Source organism: Ovis canadensis, chromosome 21 (assembly GCF_042477335.2).
Source record: "Ovis canadensis isolate MfBH-ARS-UI-01 breed Bighorn chromosome 21, ARS-UI_OviCan_v2, whole genome shotgun sequence".
NCBI lineage: Eukaryota > Metazoa > Chordata > Mammalia > Artiodactyla > Bovidae > Ovis > Ovis canadensis.
Window position 1 is genome coordinate 64,670,263 of NC_091265.1, and position 13,228 is coordinate 64,683,490.

The following is a 13,228-nucleotide window of genomic DNA, read 5'->3' on the forward strand; positions in this document are numbered from 1 at the left end:
GCCCGACTCACCTGTAAAATGCCCCTCAGTTCTTGATGGGTCAGGGTTGGGGGGAACTTGAGGGTGTGATACTTCCCGTGTATCTCATCTGTGAATATCAGACCCCCAAGAACACGGCCCTGGGATGTGCGGGCTCCGGGACACGGCCCCTCCCAGCCTCAGGGTCCCCAGCCAGTGCTGGGCTTGTGGGCAGGGCTGGCTTGATGAAAGCTTTGGTGTGTGTGTATGAGGGGATGGGGGTGAAAGGGGGTGACACCGAGCTGCATGCTGCGACCAGCGCCAGGTCTGGAGGGGAATGGAAGGAGGGGGCACCCAGCGCCGGCCCAGGATCCAGGAGACCAGAGGCAGGGACGTGTGAGGCTGCCTGACATCTGGAACCCGGGCCGGGGCCACTGGCTCACTGGGAAAGCTGACACCTCCCAGGGCCTTGCAAGGGGAGGTGGGGGGGCACTCCGTGTCGGGGCGGAGGGCCGGAGGGGTCTGGGGCTGGAGCCATAGGAGGTTAATCAAAGGGCTGATGGGATACAGGTGGCCACGCTGAGGGTGATGGGGGACAGGGAGGTTCTGGTGGGCGCTGGCCTGACCCGGGCGAGCAGGAAGGGCCTGCCTGGGTGCGAGCAGAGGGACAAGGGCCCCCCGGGCACCTGTAGGCCAGGCGAGGGTAGCGGTCCCCCTCACCCCACCCCGGGTCTCTGCTGGGCTGGGTCCCCTGGAAACCCCTGCAGTGAGTTGGATGGTGGCCCTGCTTTGGGGGTCTGAGTCCTAAACCCGGAACCCGTGAACATGAGCTTCCTTGGAATTAGGAATTCACAGGTGTAGTTCAGTGCAGGGTCTTGGCCAAGGTCATCCCACACTATGTGGTGGAGGCTTGAGTCCAGTGATTTAGGAGAAAAGGGGAAGGCGAGGGAGGTGTGAGGCCCACAGGGGAGGCAGAGGCTGGAGGGAAGTTTCCACAAGTCCCGGGCACCTGGGGCCCCGGACACCGGAAGCGGCAGGAAGGAGCCTCCGAGGACGCAGCCCTGCCCACATCGTGATTTCAGACCCTGGGAGATAATCCGTTTCTGTGTTTAAGCTGCCCACGTGAGGTCCTCTGCTGCAGCTGCCCCAGGACTCCGATGCAGCCCCTCTTAGAGGAAACTTGCCAGTTTTCCCCTAAAAGCCTCAGGATCCAGAAGCCACCACTGGCACCAGCCACCTCTACCGTCAGCGGGGGACAGGGGACCTTGGCTGCTGTGGCCCCAGGCTGCAGAGCGAGGAAGGTCCCTCTGGGTCTGGTCAGGCCCTGCTGGGTGGAGCCACCAGGCCTCTGGCTCCTCCCACTGACCTTCACTGCCTGGGAGAGGGGGATTGTCGAGCCTCCTGCCCCTGTTGGAAAGGACAGCCTGGAGGGGTGGCCCTGTGGCCTCAGCATGTGGGCCCCCCACACATCAGATAACCCAGGGCTCTGACCCCTCCTGAGACCAGGAAGGGCACTGCCCGTGGGGTCTGGGTTGGGGCTGCCCCTTGAAACCAAGGGACAGCGTTTTAGGGTGAATGAGCGCCCAGAGAGCACTGACTGGCAGGCTGGGGCCCCTGAGGTGTCCCTGAAAGGCAGGCGTAGACGAAGGGGCAGTGGGCTGTCTGGACCCAGCTCAGCAAGCAGGTATCCGTAAAGCTCACCCCCACCCAGAGGGACATGTTTGACCCAGAGCCGGCCTCCAAGCGGTCACCGTATCCCCCTCGCTCTTGCGCTCATCTCCAGCCGTCACGTGCTGCTCACGGGGCACCTGCGTGCCTTGGAACTTGTCATTTCATGGTGTGGCCAGCGCATCGGGGACAGACCCAGATTCAGGGCTCGGAGCCTGAGGACATGCCCTGCCCTGCCTCCTCCCCTGGGTTCAGTGGGGGCATTTCTCAGCCCCAGTGGGGGTTGTCAGGGGCCTCAGGGCCTTTCTCCAAACCTCACTGGGGGCTCAGATGATAAAGAATCTGCCTGCAATGCAGGAGACCCAAATTTGATCCCTGCGTCGGGAAGAGCCCCTGGAGAAGGAAATGGCTACACACTCCAGTATTCTTGCCTGGAGAATCCCATGAACAGAAGAGCCTGGTGGGCTACAGTCCATAGGTTGCAAAGAGTCGGGCAGGACTGAGTGACTCACATTTTCAGTGGCTCCACTGGACGAGACACAGTGGTGGGACTTGATCTGGGTGGCCGCCAGTGGGGTCTGCAGACCACAGGCCTGGTGAGGGGGCTGTGGGTCCACGCCCTGGAGCTTGAGATTGGCCAGTGGCCCCAGTGGTTGTGATCGATGGAAGTCTTGAAAATTTGAGTTTTTTTTTTAAGAAATGGCCTCCGTCATCGCTCTGCGTCGGGCCTTCCAGGCGGTTCCTCAGTGGCCCAGCTCGGGCTCCACTCCTTTCCACGCCCACGAGCTCTCCACAGTGTGCATGGACCGCAGGTGGGCTAGCCATGGGTCAGCTGATGGACGTCTGGGCTGCCTCCACGTGCCGGCCGCCGTGGGCGTGTGTGCGCACACGTTGCTCGTGGACGTAGGCTTTCATTTCTTCCTCGCTTTCCTTTTGGTCTCACTGGGGGCCCTTGGTGTGCCCCCCGCCATGTCTTGTGGCTCAGGCCAATGCCACACTGACATGTTGGCCCCAGGAAGCTGGGTGCTTTCGAGTGGGGTTTGCTTGGGGCCAGACGGTGGGGTCCGTTGGAGGGTCCAGTGAGCGAAGGGGCTGGAGGTGAGACCAGAGGGCCTGCGGCGATGGGGACCACACCCCTGAGATGTCAGGTCCCCTTCCTGGACCATCCCTACCACGGCAGGACCTGGCGGCGCCCTCAGCCCAGTGCTGGCCTGGTCCCACCCGGCTGGCGGGGCCTCTTTCTCCACGCAGCCGACAGAATAGGTTTCCCCAGAAACCACGGGGACGGACAGGTGGAGCTGTGACTGGATGGCCCGCAGCCTGACGAGGGGTTCCCAGGGGCTGCCCCCTCGCTTATCCCAAACAGGCCTGGAAGGCAGGGCTCCCGTTCCTGCCCAGGCGGTCAGCAGTGAATAAGGCCCTTGAACCGGAGGCTGGGTGGGGCCGGGAGCCATGCACGAAGAGCCTGCGGGCTCCCGCAGAAGTGCAGACAGCCTCTGGGCTGTGGGAGGACCAGGGCCGCGCACAGCACACAGTAGGTGTTCACGGATCGGGCTGCGGAGGAGCGGCAGGAGCGGCCACCCCAGCCCAGGACCGGAGGCGAGAAGGGTGACCCATTCACCCAGAGGGTCCTGGGCTCTTGCAGGCAGAGGGGCGAGGAGGCAGTGGCCTTCCCTGCCGTACAGACCGCAGCCTCGTAAACATTCTCCAGAGTTCCCCTCCTGCCTGTCAGGGCAGCTCCACCACGATGGGGTGACCCCAGGGGGGCCCAGCACGCCTGCCCCGGGTGACCTGGGGAGTCAGAGTTGGCGCCAACCGGCCGCATGGTCCTGGGCGAGCCAGCTCACCCTTGGGGCCTCAGTTACTGCATCTGTAAAGTGGAGAGAAGGCAGGAAACTGGAGCTTCGGGTCTTTGTTGCTTCCAAGAGCTAGCATCCTTCCAGCCCCTGCAGGGGGTGGCAGGCAGACAGGAGGGGGAGGGGCGTGGTGCCTGCTGCCCACCCGCCGGCTCCTCTGGTATGGGGCGGGGGGCGAGGCAGGGGTGCGTGCGCCCTGGGGGGCTGCCACTGTGGGGGGATTAGGACTGTCCGGCAAGAGGGAGTTTTCAGTTTACACAAGGATTCGCCGCCATCAGAGAAGCCAGGCCCCCTCCTGTCCATCCCCTTCTTGCACTCAAGTTGTGATGAAACCCCCCAAACCCGACTCCTGGAAACCTCAGTGAGCCCTGCACCCCAGGGCTAGATAGACTAGGCTCCAGCCCTACAGGAAACCCCACGGTGAGGGGCTGCGGTGCTGGGCGGGAGGGTGTCAGGGTCCACACGCGGTACAGAATGTCCTGAAGGAAGCAGGTGCCGGCCGATCCCAGGGGAGCAGGAAGCCCAGGGACATTGCCCTCCAGAGCTTGGGTCCCCAGAGCAACGTCCATCCTTGCTAGGAGCGCTCTTGACATGGACTGCACCCTCCTGCTTAGTGAGTCCCCCGGGGCTCTCAGTGATGGGGGGCCCTCCCACCTGAAGGCCTCAGAGGACGCCGGTGCCGCCCCCGTAAGCACAGGGGTGGGACCAGGGCTCTTCAGGGTCCCAGGAGGTGGTCATCCGAGTGAGGCTCTGTCTCCCCTTCAGCCTCGAGGCGCTGAGAGCATGGCCAGCAGCTGCATCCAGGGCGGACAGGGGGCTCCAGCCTCAGATCTGGAGCCTCGTTCCCTGAAGAAGAGCGATTCGGGGGGCACAGCTGGGAAAAGAGGCTTCACCCCGACCCGGACAAGGCCGGGGAGGGGTTTTGTGGAGTCCAAAGCCAGTTGGGCTTTAAAGAGGAGGCCATAGGGTTGTATGTTAAGTGGGTGCCCTTGGACATGTGGCTTCTACAGTATTGTTCAGTCACTCAGTCGTGTCTGTTCTGTGACCCCATGGACTGCAGGAAGCCAGGCCTCCTTGCCCTTCACCATCTCCCGGAATTTGCTCAGACTCATGTCCGTTGAATCGGTGATGCCATCCCACCATCTCATCCTCTGTCATCCGCTTCTCCTCTTGCCCTCAATCTTTCTCAGCATCAGGGTCTTTTCTAATGAGTCGGTTCTTCAAATCAGGTGGCCAAAGTATTGGAGCTTCAGCTTCAGCTTCAGCATCAGTCCTTCCGATGAATATTCAGAATTGATTTCCTTTAGGATGGACTGGTTTCATCTCTTTGCAGTCCAAGGGACTCTCAAGAGCGTTCTCCAACACCGCAGTTCAAGAGCATCAATTCTTCGGCGCTCTCACATTCTTAAAGGCAAAAAGTGGCTTCTGTAGTGTTTTCTTTTTTTTTTTTTAATTTCAGCTTTTTAAAACTTGAAATACAGTTGATTTACAATGTTGTGTTAGTTTCAGAGGTACATCAAAAAGATTGTTATACAGATACTCTTCTACAGATTCTTTTGCATTATAGGTTATTCTGAGACACTGGGCATAGATCCCTGTGCTACACAGTAGGTCCTTGTTGTTTATTTGCTTTATATATAGTAGTTTGTATCTGTTAATCCCAAACTTCTCATTTCTCTCTCCCCATTCCCCCTTTGGTAACCATAGGTTTGTTTTCTATTAGTTATAGTATGTGCTGTACATAGCTGGTTCTTAGCTAAGGGTCGGACACGACTGAGTGACTTCACTTTCACTTTTCACTTTCATGCATTGGAGAAGGAAATGGCAACCCACTCCAATGTTCCTGCCTGGAGAATCCCAGGGACGGGGGAGCCTGGTGGGCTGCCGTCTGTGGGGTCGCACAGAGTCGGACGTGACTGAAGCGACTCAGCAGCAGCAGCAGCAGCAGGATGAAAGGGAAAGTCGCCCAGTTGTGTCCGACTCTTTGAGACCCCATGGACTAACTATACAGTCCAGTCCATGGGATTCTCCAGGCAAGAATACTGGAGTGGGTTGCCTTTCCATTCTCCAGAGGCTCTTCCCAACCCAGGGACTGAACCCAGGTCTCCCGCGTTGCAGGCGGGTTCTTTACCAGCTGAGTCACAAGGGAAGTACATAGTTGGTTCTTGGCATAAGCTCAGCTTTTTAACCCAGACCTCTGATCACGCTTCTCTGTCTCCGCCCTCCGGGGCTGCCTCAAATAGAAAGGGGGCAGCCGCATGCCGGGCTGCACGTCCGACGGAGTGTGGGAGGCAGGGAAGGGGGTTCGTCAAGACCCAATGCCGTTTTCCTGCACATGGTGCAGAGTGCTTTTGCCTGCAGTGTGGCCGTGGCTGATTCTGGGAAAAAACCGGAGCATAATTACTCCTCTGGATGTTCAGGGCCGTTGTGCAGACCAGCCGAGGTGCCGGCTGTGGCCCACGTGTGCATGTCTGACTCACGTCCCTGTTCCGTGGCAGTGGTGGCATTCAGGTCACTCTGGTTCCTCCCAGCTCCATCGGGGTCCTGCCTCCCAGCCCCCTGGTGTGTCCAGCATTTCAAGTCACCAGCCACACTCAGGCATGAGGTCACTTGGGGGCCCACATCCACCTGCTGCTTCCAATGCTGGACTGAGAGTGGGCAGGTCCAGACCTCAACCCGGTCTCCTGCCCTTGGCTCTCTCCACGCCGCCCAGAGCCCCAGCCCCAGGATGCAGTGTGCATCTGAAAATCAAGCCCTCAGTGGGACCTGCAGGCAGGGTCGCAGCAGGACGGGCTGGGATCGGACCTGCAGCGGGGTCCACGTCGGAACAGGCCACAGTGGGCCCCACTCTCTAGAGCTGGGCGGGTCAGCTCTGCCACAGAGGACGTGCACGTGGGCTGCACTGGCTGCTCCAGTTGGCCCAGTGTCGGTCAGGAGGCCACGTGGGCGGGTGCCAGGACCCGGCCCTGCCCATGGCCACATGACCCGGCTGAGTCAGCTGGGAACACCCAGGCAAGGCCCTGCCGACCCTTCAGCAGGGCAGGCCACTTCCGGCCCCTCTCCCCGGGGCTCAGCCGCTCCAAGGCAGCCTGTCTGGGAAACGTCTCCCTGGGGGAGGCCGGGCTCGCACCCCATCCCTCGGGATCCTGCCTGCCCCCCTGGTTTCTATCCCTGCCCTCAGCCATCTCTGAGGTACAAGGGGGCAGGGGGCTTGAAGCTGTGCCGCCTTGAGGGGACCTTGGCCCAGTCTGAGCCTTTGGACTTCACACGGCACTTTCCCCTCCTGGGACCTTGGTTTCTGTGCGTTTAAAATCGGGTCATGAGATCCACTCCCCTCATCCCTCAGGTGCCATGAGAATCGCATTGCGTGGGACAGCGTTTGTGAAAGGGCCCAGGGCCCTCGGAGGGCCTGTCCGCAGCACAGGGTCTGCAGGAGCCCCGAGTCCAGAGTTCTGAACACTGGTCTGCTGTGTCGGGGAGCTACCCCATGTTCCCATGGGAGCGGCTCAGGCTGCCCAGTTTGAGCCCCAAATGCTGGGACCAGCCAGGGGACAGTAGGCAGGGTGTGTTTCTGGACCTTTATGAGGCTTCTCTTGGCAGGGACCCCATGGTCACCGGCCTTGGGGCCCCAGCAAATTTCTGGAATGCAGATGTGTGGTGTGGACACGGCGGCCAGCGTCCTTTCCCTGACGACTGCCACCCTTCCCTGGGATCTGCTGCCCCTCCATTGGGTGTGCAGACAGAGAGCCAAGCAGGCGGCCTTCATCCTCGAGCTCATCTGTGACTGGGGGCATTTCACCCCTCACCTTTCATAATCATTCGGTTCAAGCAGAAGTGGGTGCAGTGTGAGCGTGGGCACGTTGTGGTGTGGGGACCAGGCTGTGCGTGCCTGCTTCTGCCACCTCCACCGATTCATGGAGAGCCCCCAGCGGCCCCAGCCGCCTCTCCACTGCCCAGGAACACCTCCCCTGCTTCCACCAGCACAACTGGGCCGGCGTGACCCTGGGCCAGCGCTGGGAATGCTAACCAGGCAGCTGCGGGCACCCTGGGTTGGCCTGTCAGCCTCTCCAGGAGACTTTGTCACCTCCATTCAGAGCAACCCTCCCCTTCACAAATAGGGACCTAACGGAGACCATGCAGACATTGCAGGCAAGGTGGGATACCCCCCCACCACTTCTGTGCCGCCAAATGGGATGTGGAGCAAGCCCGGGGTTCTGTGGGATTCCTTCTCAGAGCCTCAGCCCTTCCCACCTCCCCAGGCCACTGTGGCCCAGCGGATTCCGGCCCCGGAGAAGCAGGCCGCGCGTCCTGCTGGTGCAGCCGCTAACGCCCCAGGGATCTTTCTTCACAAGGATCGCGTTGTTCTGGCTGGAAGGTGGGCGTCAGGGGGTGGAGGGAGGGGACAGCGTTTAGAGGCCCAGTACTGCTCAGAAAGCAGCTTCCAGCGGGTCGGGGCAGGCAGTGTGTGGGCCCCCAGGTGGGGCACTGTGGGCGCTGAGCCTGCTCTCCCGGCCTCGCTGTTGGCCGCTCAGTCTTGGCTCAAGACAGAGAGCCTGTCACCTGCTAGGTGCCCGAGCCGGTGCTGGAGCTCAGAGACACGGGGCTGGGCCAGGCAGCTCGGAGCCTGACCTGTAGTCCGTCTCTGGGTCAGCACCGCATGGGGCCCGGCTGTCCCCGATGTTGGGGAGCTTTCAGGCCCTGGGGGGACACGGAACTGAGGAGCCTGCACAGACCACGGCGGGGGGGGGGCGGGGCGGGGGGGGGCGGGGCGGGGGGGGGGGCCGAGCCAGGAGTCAGGGCTGCCTCCCCTCCCGGGCTCCCCTACTGGCCCCCACCTGCACCCCAGGGCTGGGGTTCCTGCCTGCTGGGTGGGCCCCCAGCAGCGCCGCCTCCGCCGCCACACCTGCGTGCTATGCTCTGCAGCTCGCGCCCTCCCAGGCCGTGGGTCCAAGCGGGGCAGCGCAGTGGCTTCCCTGGGGCCCCCGGTCTGCAGACCCCTCCTCTGTGCTCGGCAGGGATGGGCCGTCCCAGGCCACAGACACACGGGGCTCCCCTCCCCACCGCCACCCCACCTGCTGGCCTCCACGGTGAGCCCCCCTTGGGGGCCCCGGGGTCTCTGGACCGTGGCTCGCCTCTTGAAGGAATGCCCGAGGCTCCTCACCGGGGTACCAGGGCCCCACACACGGGCTGTGCTGGGGGCCATCCCTCCAGGCGCCACAGTGTCCACTCAGACCCCTGGACTCCGTGATCGTAAGCACCAGCCGAAGCCACAGCCAGGGAACGACTTGGGCGCTGTCGACTGAGGGCCAGCTGGGCAGACGAGCGTCGTCCCAGTGACCAGGGGCAACGGGAGGCTGTTACTACCACAGGAGCTCAGCCCAGCCCTCAGAGGCCACAGAGGCCAACGAGAGGAAGGCGCACGGCGGCCTCTGACAGCCCAGGTGGGAGGAATCGAGGCTCCAAGCGCCCACAGAGGGGCCAGAGAGAGTCTGCCCTCCAGAGAGAGTGCCCCGAGCGCTTGGGCAGCTGGCGCCCAGGCCAGGACAGAGGGAGAGGGCCGCCCACCGCGGGTGCGGTCCTGACTGCCGCTGGCCCAGCTGGGAAGTCTGTTTCCTCACCCATCCATTCTTCCTTTCCTCCATCCTTCCCTCCATCCTCACCGACGGGCTCCCATAGGGGTCTCCCCTCCCAGTGCTACAAGCCTTCAGCTTTCCCCGGGACAAGGGGACTCGCCGCCCAGGGCTCGGTCAGCCCAGCATCAGGCCGGCGGTCCTCCTGGCTCAGAGCCTCCGAGGGTCTGCAGATCCTCCAGGCGTGGCCGGATTCCGCCTGCCTCCTGCCGGTGCCTGGAGGGCAGGCCCTCATCTGCACCAGGCGTGGCAGGAGGAACCTCACCAGGGTTCCCGTGGAAATCGGCCCCAGACCGACCCTGACCGCCTCTCTGAGGTTCCCCCCTCCCTGGACCCGCAGAGGAGGAGGAGGAGGCTCTAAGCCCAGGGGCGACTGGACTGCCTTCCTTCCCCCCAGGTCCCAGGGTCCCCGAGCCCTCATGCCCCCTGCCAGTCCCTGGGCCTGGCTCTACGGGGACACAGCAGACAGGAGGGACAGCGCTGCCCCCTCCCTGGAGCTTGTGTCCTGTTGGGGAGGAGAGCTAATGCGGAGCGACACTACGGCGACTTGGACTGCACCTCGGGACGTGGCGTCGTGTGAGACGGGGGGTGGCAGCCTTCTGGGAAGTGACATTTGATCCAAGGGTGGAATTCGAGAAGGACCCGGCCACCCAGCCAGACAAGAGTTGTGGGTGAGGGCATTCGGGGGGGAGCACGTCCGAGCAGAGGCCCCGGCGGGCGTGGGCATATTTGAGGAGCATAAATGGGACCAGTGTGGCTGGGGCAGAGTGGGTGACGGAGCCAGGCAGGGAATGAAGTGGGAGGAGCGGGCCGGGGACCTGACGGTCTGGAAAACAGGGACCAGGAGACAGAAGCTGGACTGTGTTCCGAAGGCAGGGAGGAGCCCTGGGGAGAGCGGGCCTGGATGTACCTCTGAAATGAACAGAGCAGCGTCTCGGCCTCCACGGCCTTAAAGGAGACCATGAACGGCAGCCAGGAGTGGGCACTGGGCAGCCCCTGAGGCCCCGCTGGAGAGGAGCCACCCCCGCCGTCCAAGCAGGCCATAGGGGGCCCGCAGGGGCCCGTGCCTGGTCTGGGGAGTCAGGACACAGAGCAGGTATCCTCAGGTGCATCCCGGCACTGCCCTCGGACTGGGGCTGTCTGCTCTGGGCCAGCAGTTCAGCCACGGAGATGTCACCTCTGATGTGTTTGATTATTGGGCAAGTAGGAAGGAAGGGAAGAAAGGACATGAGGCTGCTCACTGACTGTCTAGAGAGATTCACCGAGGGTGGTGGTGGGGAGAGAGTGGAGGGATGGATGGGTGGGTGGATGGGTGGATGGATGGGTAGATGGGTGGGTGGATGTATGGATAGATAGGTGGATGGATGGATGGGTAGATGGGTGGATGGATGGATGGATTAATGAATGGTTGGATGGACCGATGGATGGATGGATGACTGGATAAATGGATGGCTAAGAAGTTGGTTAAGTGGATGGACAGGTGGGAAGGTGGCTGGCTGGATGGGTAGAATAATGGGTGGATGTAAGGGAGAGAGGGAAGGTGGGAGGGAAGATGCTGTGGACATCCTCCACAGATGGGGGGCTCCCAGACCAATGAGGCCACTGGTCCCCGGTTGTTATCTGTGCCGGGGAAAGACATGCAGCCAGGGGCCTCTGTGCCCGCCCCCCCGGTGGAGCCAGGGCCCGTGGCCAGATTGGGGAGCTGAGGGCAGGAGCCCCTCTGCCCACCCCAAGTTTGCAAGACTCAGCCCCTGAGACGTGAGGCTCCCGGTGAGGGCGCCTACCAGTGTCATCCCTCATTGTACACCCTGGGGCCCCCGGGCAGGAGCGCGTCTGACTCACCTTGGCTGCCCGCCCAGTGCTTGCGAGAGCTCAGCTGCGGGAGTGGGAAGGCAGGGCCGCCTCTCAGGTGCTGGCTGCCTGGCCTGAGACGCACCTGGGCAAGCCGTGAGTGTCCACCGGGACTCCGACCAGCAGGGGCTGGACCCCAGATGCCCACCCCCGCCCTCCCCCGCAGTGGGTTTGCTAGAAACCTACGTGAACCGATGAGGGTGGGGGATGTGAACTCAGGAGCCATGTTTGAGATGATTCTTAAAAAAAAAATACCCAACTTCTGTGAAACCAGTTTCCCCATCTGTAAAATGGCACAGGTAACCAGCTTGGCCAAGTGACACCGCAGTGGTGAGGAAGGGGAGGCCACTAGGCCCAGCTGCACCTTGGGGGCCCCCAGGACCCCTGCGCGGGAAGCACAGAGAAGGTCCTGGGGCTGCGGATGGAGCTCTGGGCCACCCTGCCCCTCCAGAAGCCCCACCCAGGCACCCACTGTCCTAGCAGGAAAGGCTGCTATCTGCTGCTCCCACCCCAGGAAGGCCCAGGGCCGTGGGAGAAAGTGGGGCCTTTGTCCTGGGCTTGGCAGGAAGCCATCGCCCACCCGGGGAGGCGGCACAGGGCACCCCCAGCCTTGGAGGAAAGGTTGGTCAGCCAGCCTCTGTGCAGCACGTCCTCAGGGAGAAGACGGAGCGCAGCATCGGGGCCCGAGTCCCCGCTCTGCCAGCACCTGGCCGGCTGAGACCACAGGGCTCTGGGGGCCACGATTTTCTCTTCTGTAAAACGGGCTGACGTCCACTGTGGACGGCTAGCCCCAGCCCTGCTCAGGGTGGGGCTGCGAGGGGCGCGGGCGAGATGAGGGGTGGCCTCCGGCCCCGGGGGAGGGCATGGCCGCCGGACCCGGGCGTGGCGGGTATCGCAGGGCCTTCCCCGGGCTGGCCCTCCTGCTGGGGCTGGGAGGCGGTTAGGGCAGTGCTGCGAAGTATGGAAGTGACTCGGCCGACCTCGCCCTAAACTCACCTGCGCTTTCTCTCCAGGCGCTTTGGGTACAGGTGTCGGAAACCCAACCAAGTAGCTGGAACAGGGGGAGGCGGGAGGTGGTCTCTCGGTGTCCTTAGGTGGGCTGGGCAGGCCCGAGTCAGAGCCAGACCCAGCCCTCGCCCGCGGGCCCTGGCGTTCTGGGCCACCGGTCTCACTTCTGCGGCCCCCTCTCAGGCAGCGCTCCGCCCTCCCCGTGTGCATCAACGTTGACCCCCACCCAGAGCTCCATCCCCGGGGAGGGGTCGGCGGGTGGCCCATGTCTCCTCCGCTTTGCCGTGTCCAGGGTCGACAAGGCCGCTTTAGCGCCAGCCCTTGGGTGGAGGGCAGAGGGTCCTGCCATACCTGTGATGGCCAAACTGGCTGGTCGGGGCCTGGCTTCCGACTCGGGCCCTGGAAAGCCTGCACTCGGTCATGCGGCCTTCCTGGGTGACCGCCCCGCAGGCCCCTGGGGCCCTCCATGTCCCGTTTTGGACCTGACTGTATGATGGGGCCCCTGACTCTGGCGTGTCTCTGGTCCCCTTTCTGGGCAGGTGGAGGATGCCTGTGGCCTCCAGGCCCCAGGTTGTCCCAGCCTCTGCTTGAGGTGTGACCAGTGCCCCCCTCCTTCCTTCCAGAAGCCGCCCTGCGCCCACACCATGAAGGAGGAGGCCTTTCTGCGACGACGCTTCTCACTGTGTCCGCCCTCGTCCACCCCGCAGAAGCTCAGCCGGAACCTGCTCGTGGGTGGAGAGCATGAGCTCGATGTGGGTCCAGGTCAGTGCCCACGGGGGGACCCGGTCACCTGGGGGCCGCGGGAGGGCCGGGGGTCCTCCCGGACCGTGTGACCTCAGACATGTCCCTTGCCCTCTCTGTGCTGTCCTGGTCAGGGAGGGAGGGCATCTGCCACGTGGGGTTAATGAATAGAAGGCTCGTAGGGCTGGAGAACTCCATGACCTGTGGGGCCAGGTTTCACCAACTTGGCTGTGGAGGTCGAGCAGGGGGCTCCCCAGTCTAGGCCTGGAGGCAGATCCTCGTCCCTGCAGAGGCCGTGTGGTGCGGTGGTCCGGGCAGCCTGACCACAGCCCCTGCCCTCAGGCTGGGGGACCTCGGTCCAGCAGCAGGGCCTCGGTTTCCTTATCTGTAAAGTGGGGGAATGTTAGGACCTGCGCTAGCTGCAGCGGAGTCCTGGGCCCTGGGTGGGGATGGTTCAGACTCGCTGCTGTCGTGCTTGGAGATAAAGCACTGGGCACGCAGCACACGGGTCACCTG

The 13,228-nt window shown here is 63.0% G+C and overlaps 1 protein-coding gene across 9 annotated transcripts in view; it reads left to right on the forward strand.

The window, feature by feature from the left end:
* The window catches only part of OSBPL5 (oxysterol binding protein like 5), a 71,403-nt gene that overhangs the window by 19,925 nt on the left and 38,250 nt on the right, over positions 1 to 13,228 (forward strand). For all 9 annotated transcript variants that reach the window (XM_069566498.1, XM_069566497.1, XM_069566500.1 and 6 more), the window contains exon 2: positions 12,595 to 12,733. In XM_069566498.1, the coding sequence (XP_069422599.1) occupies positions 12,616 to 12,733 (118 nt within the window). In that variant the 5' untranslated portion in view covers positions 12,595 to 12,615. The remainder of the gene's footprint in view (positions 1 to 12,594; positions 12,734 to 13,228) is intronic.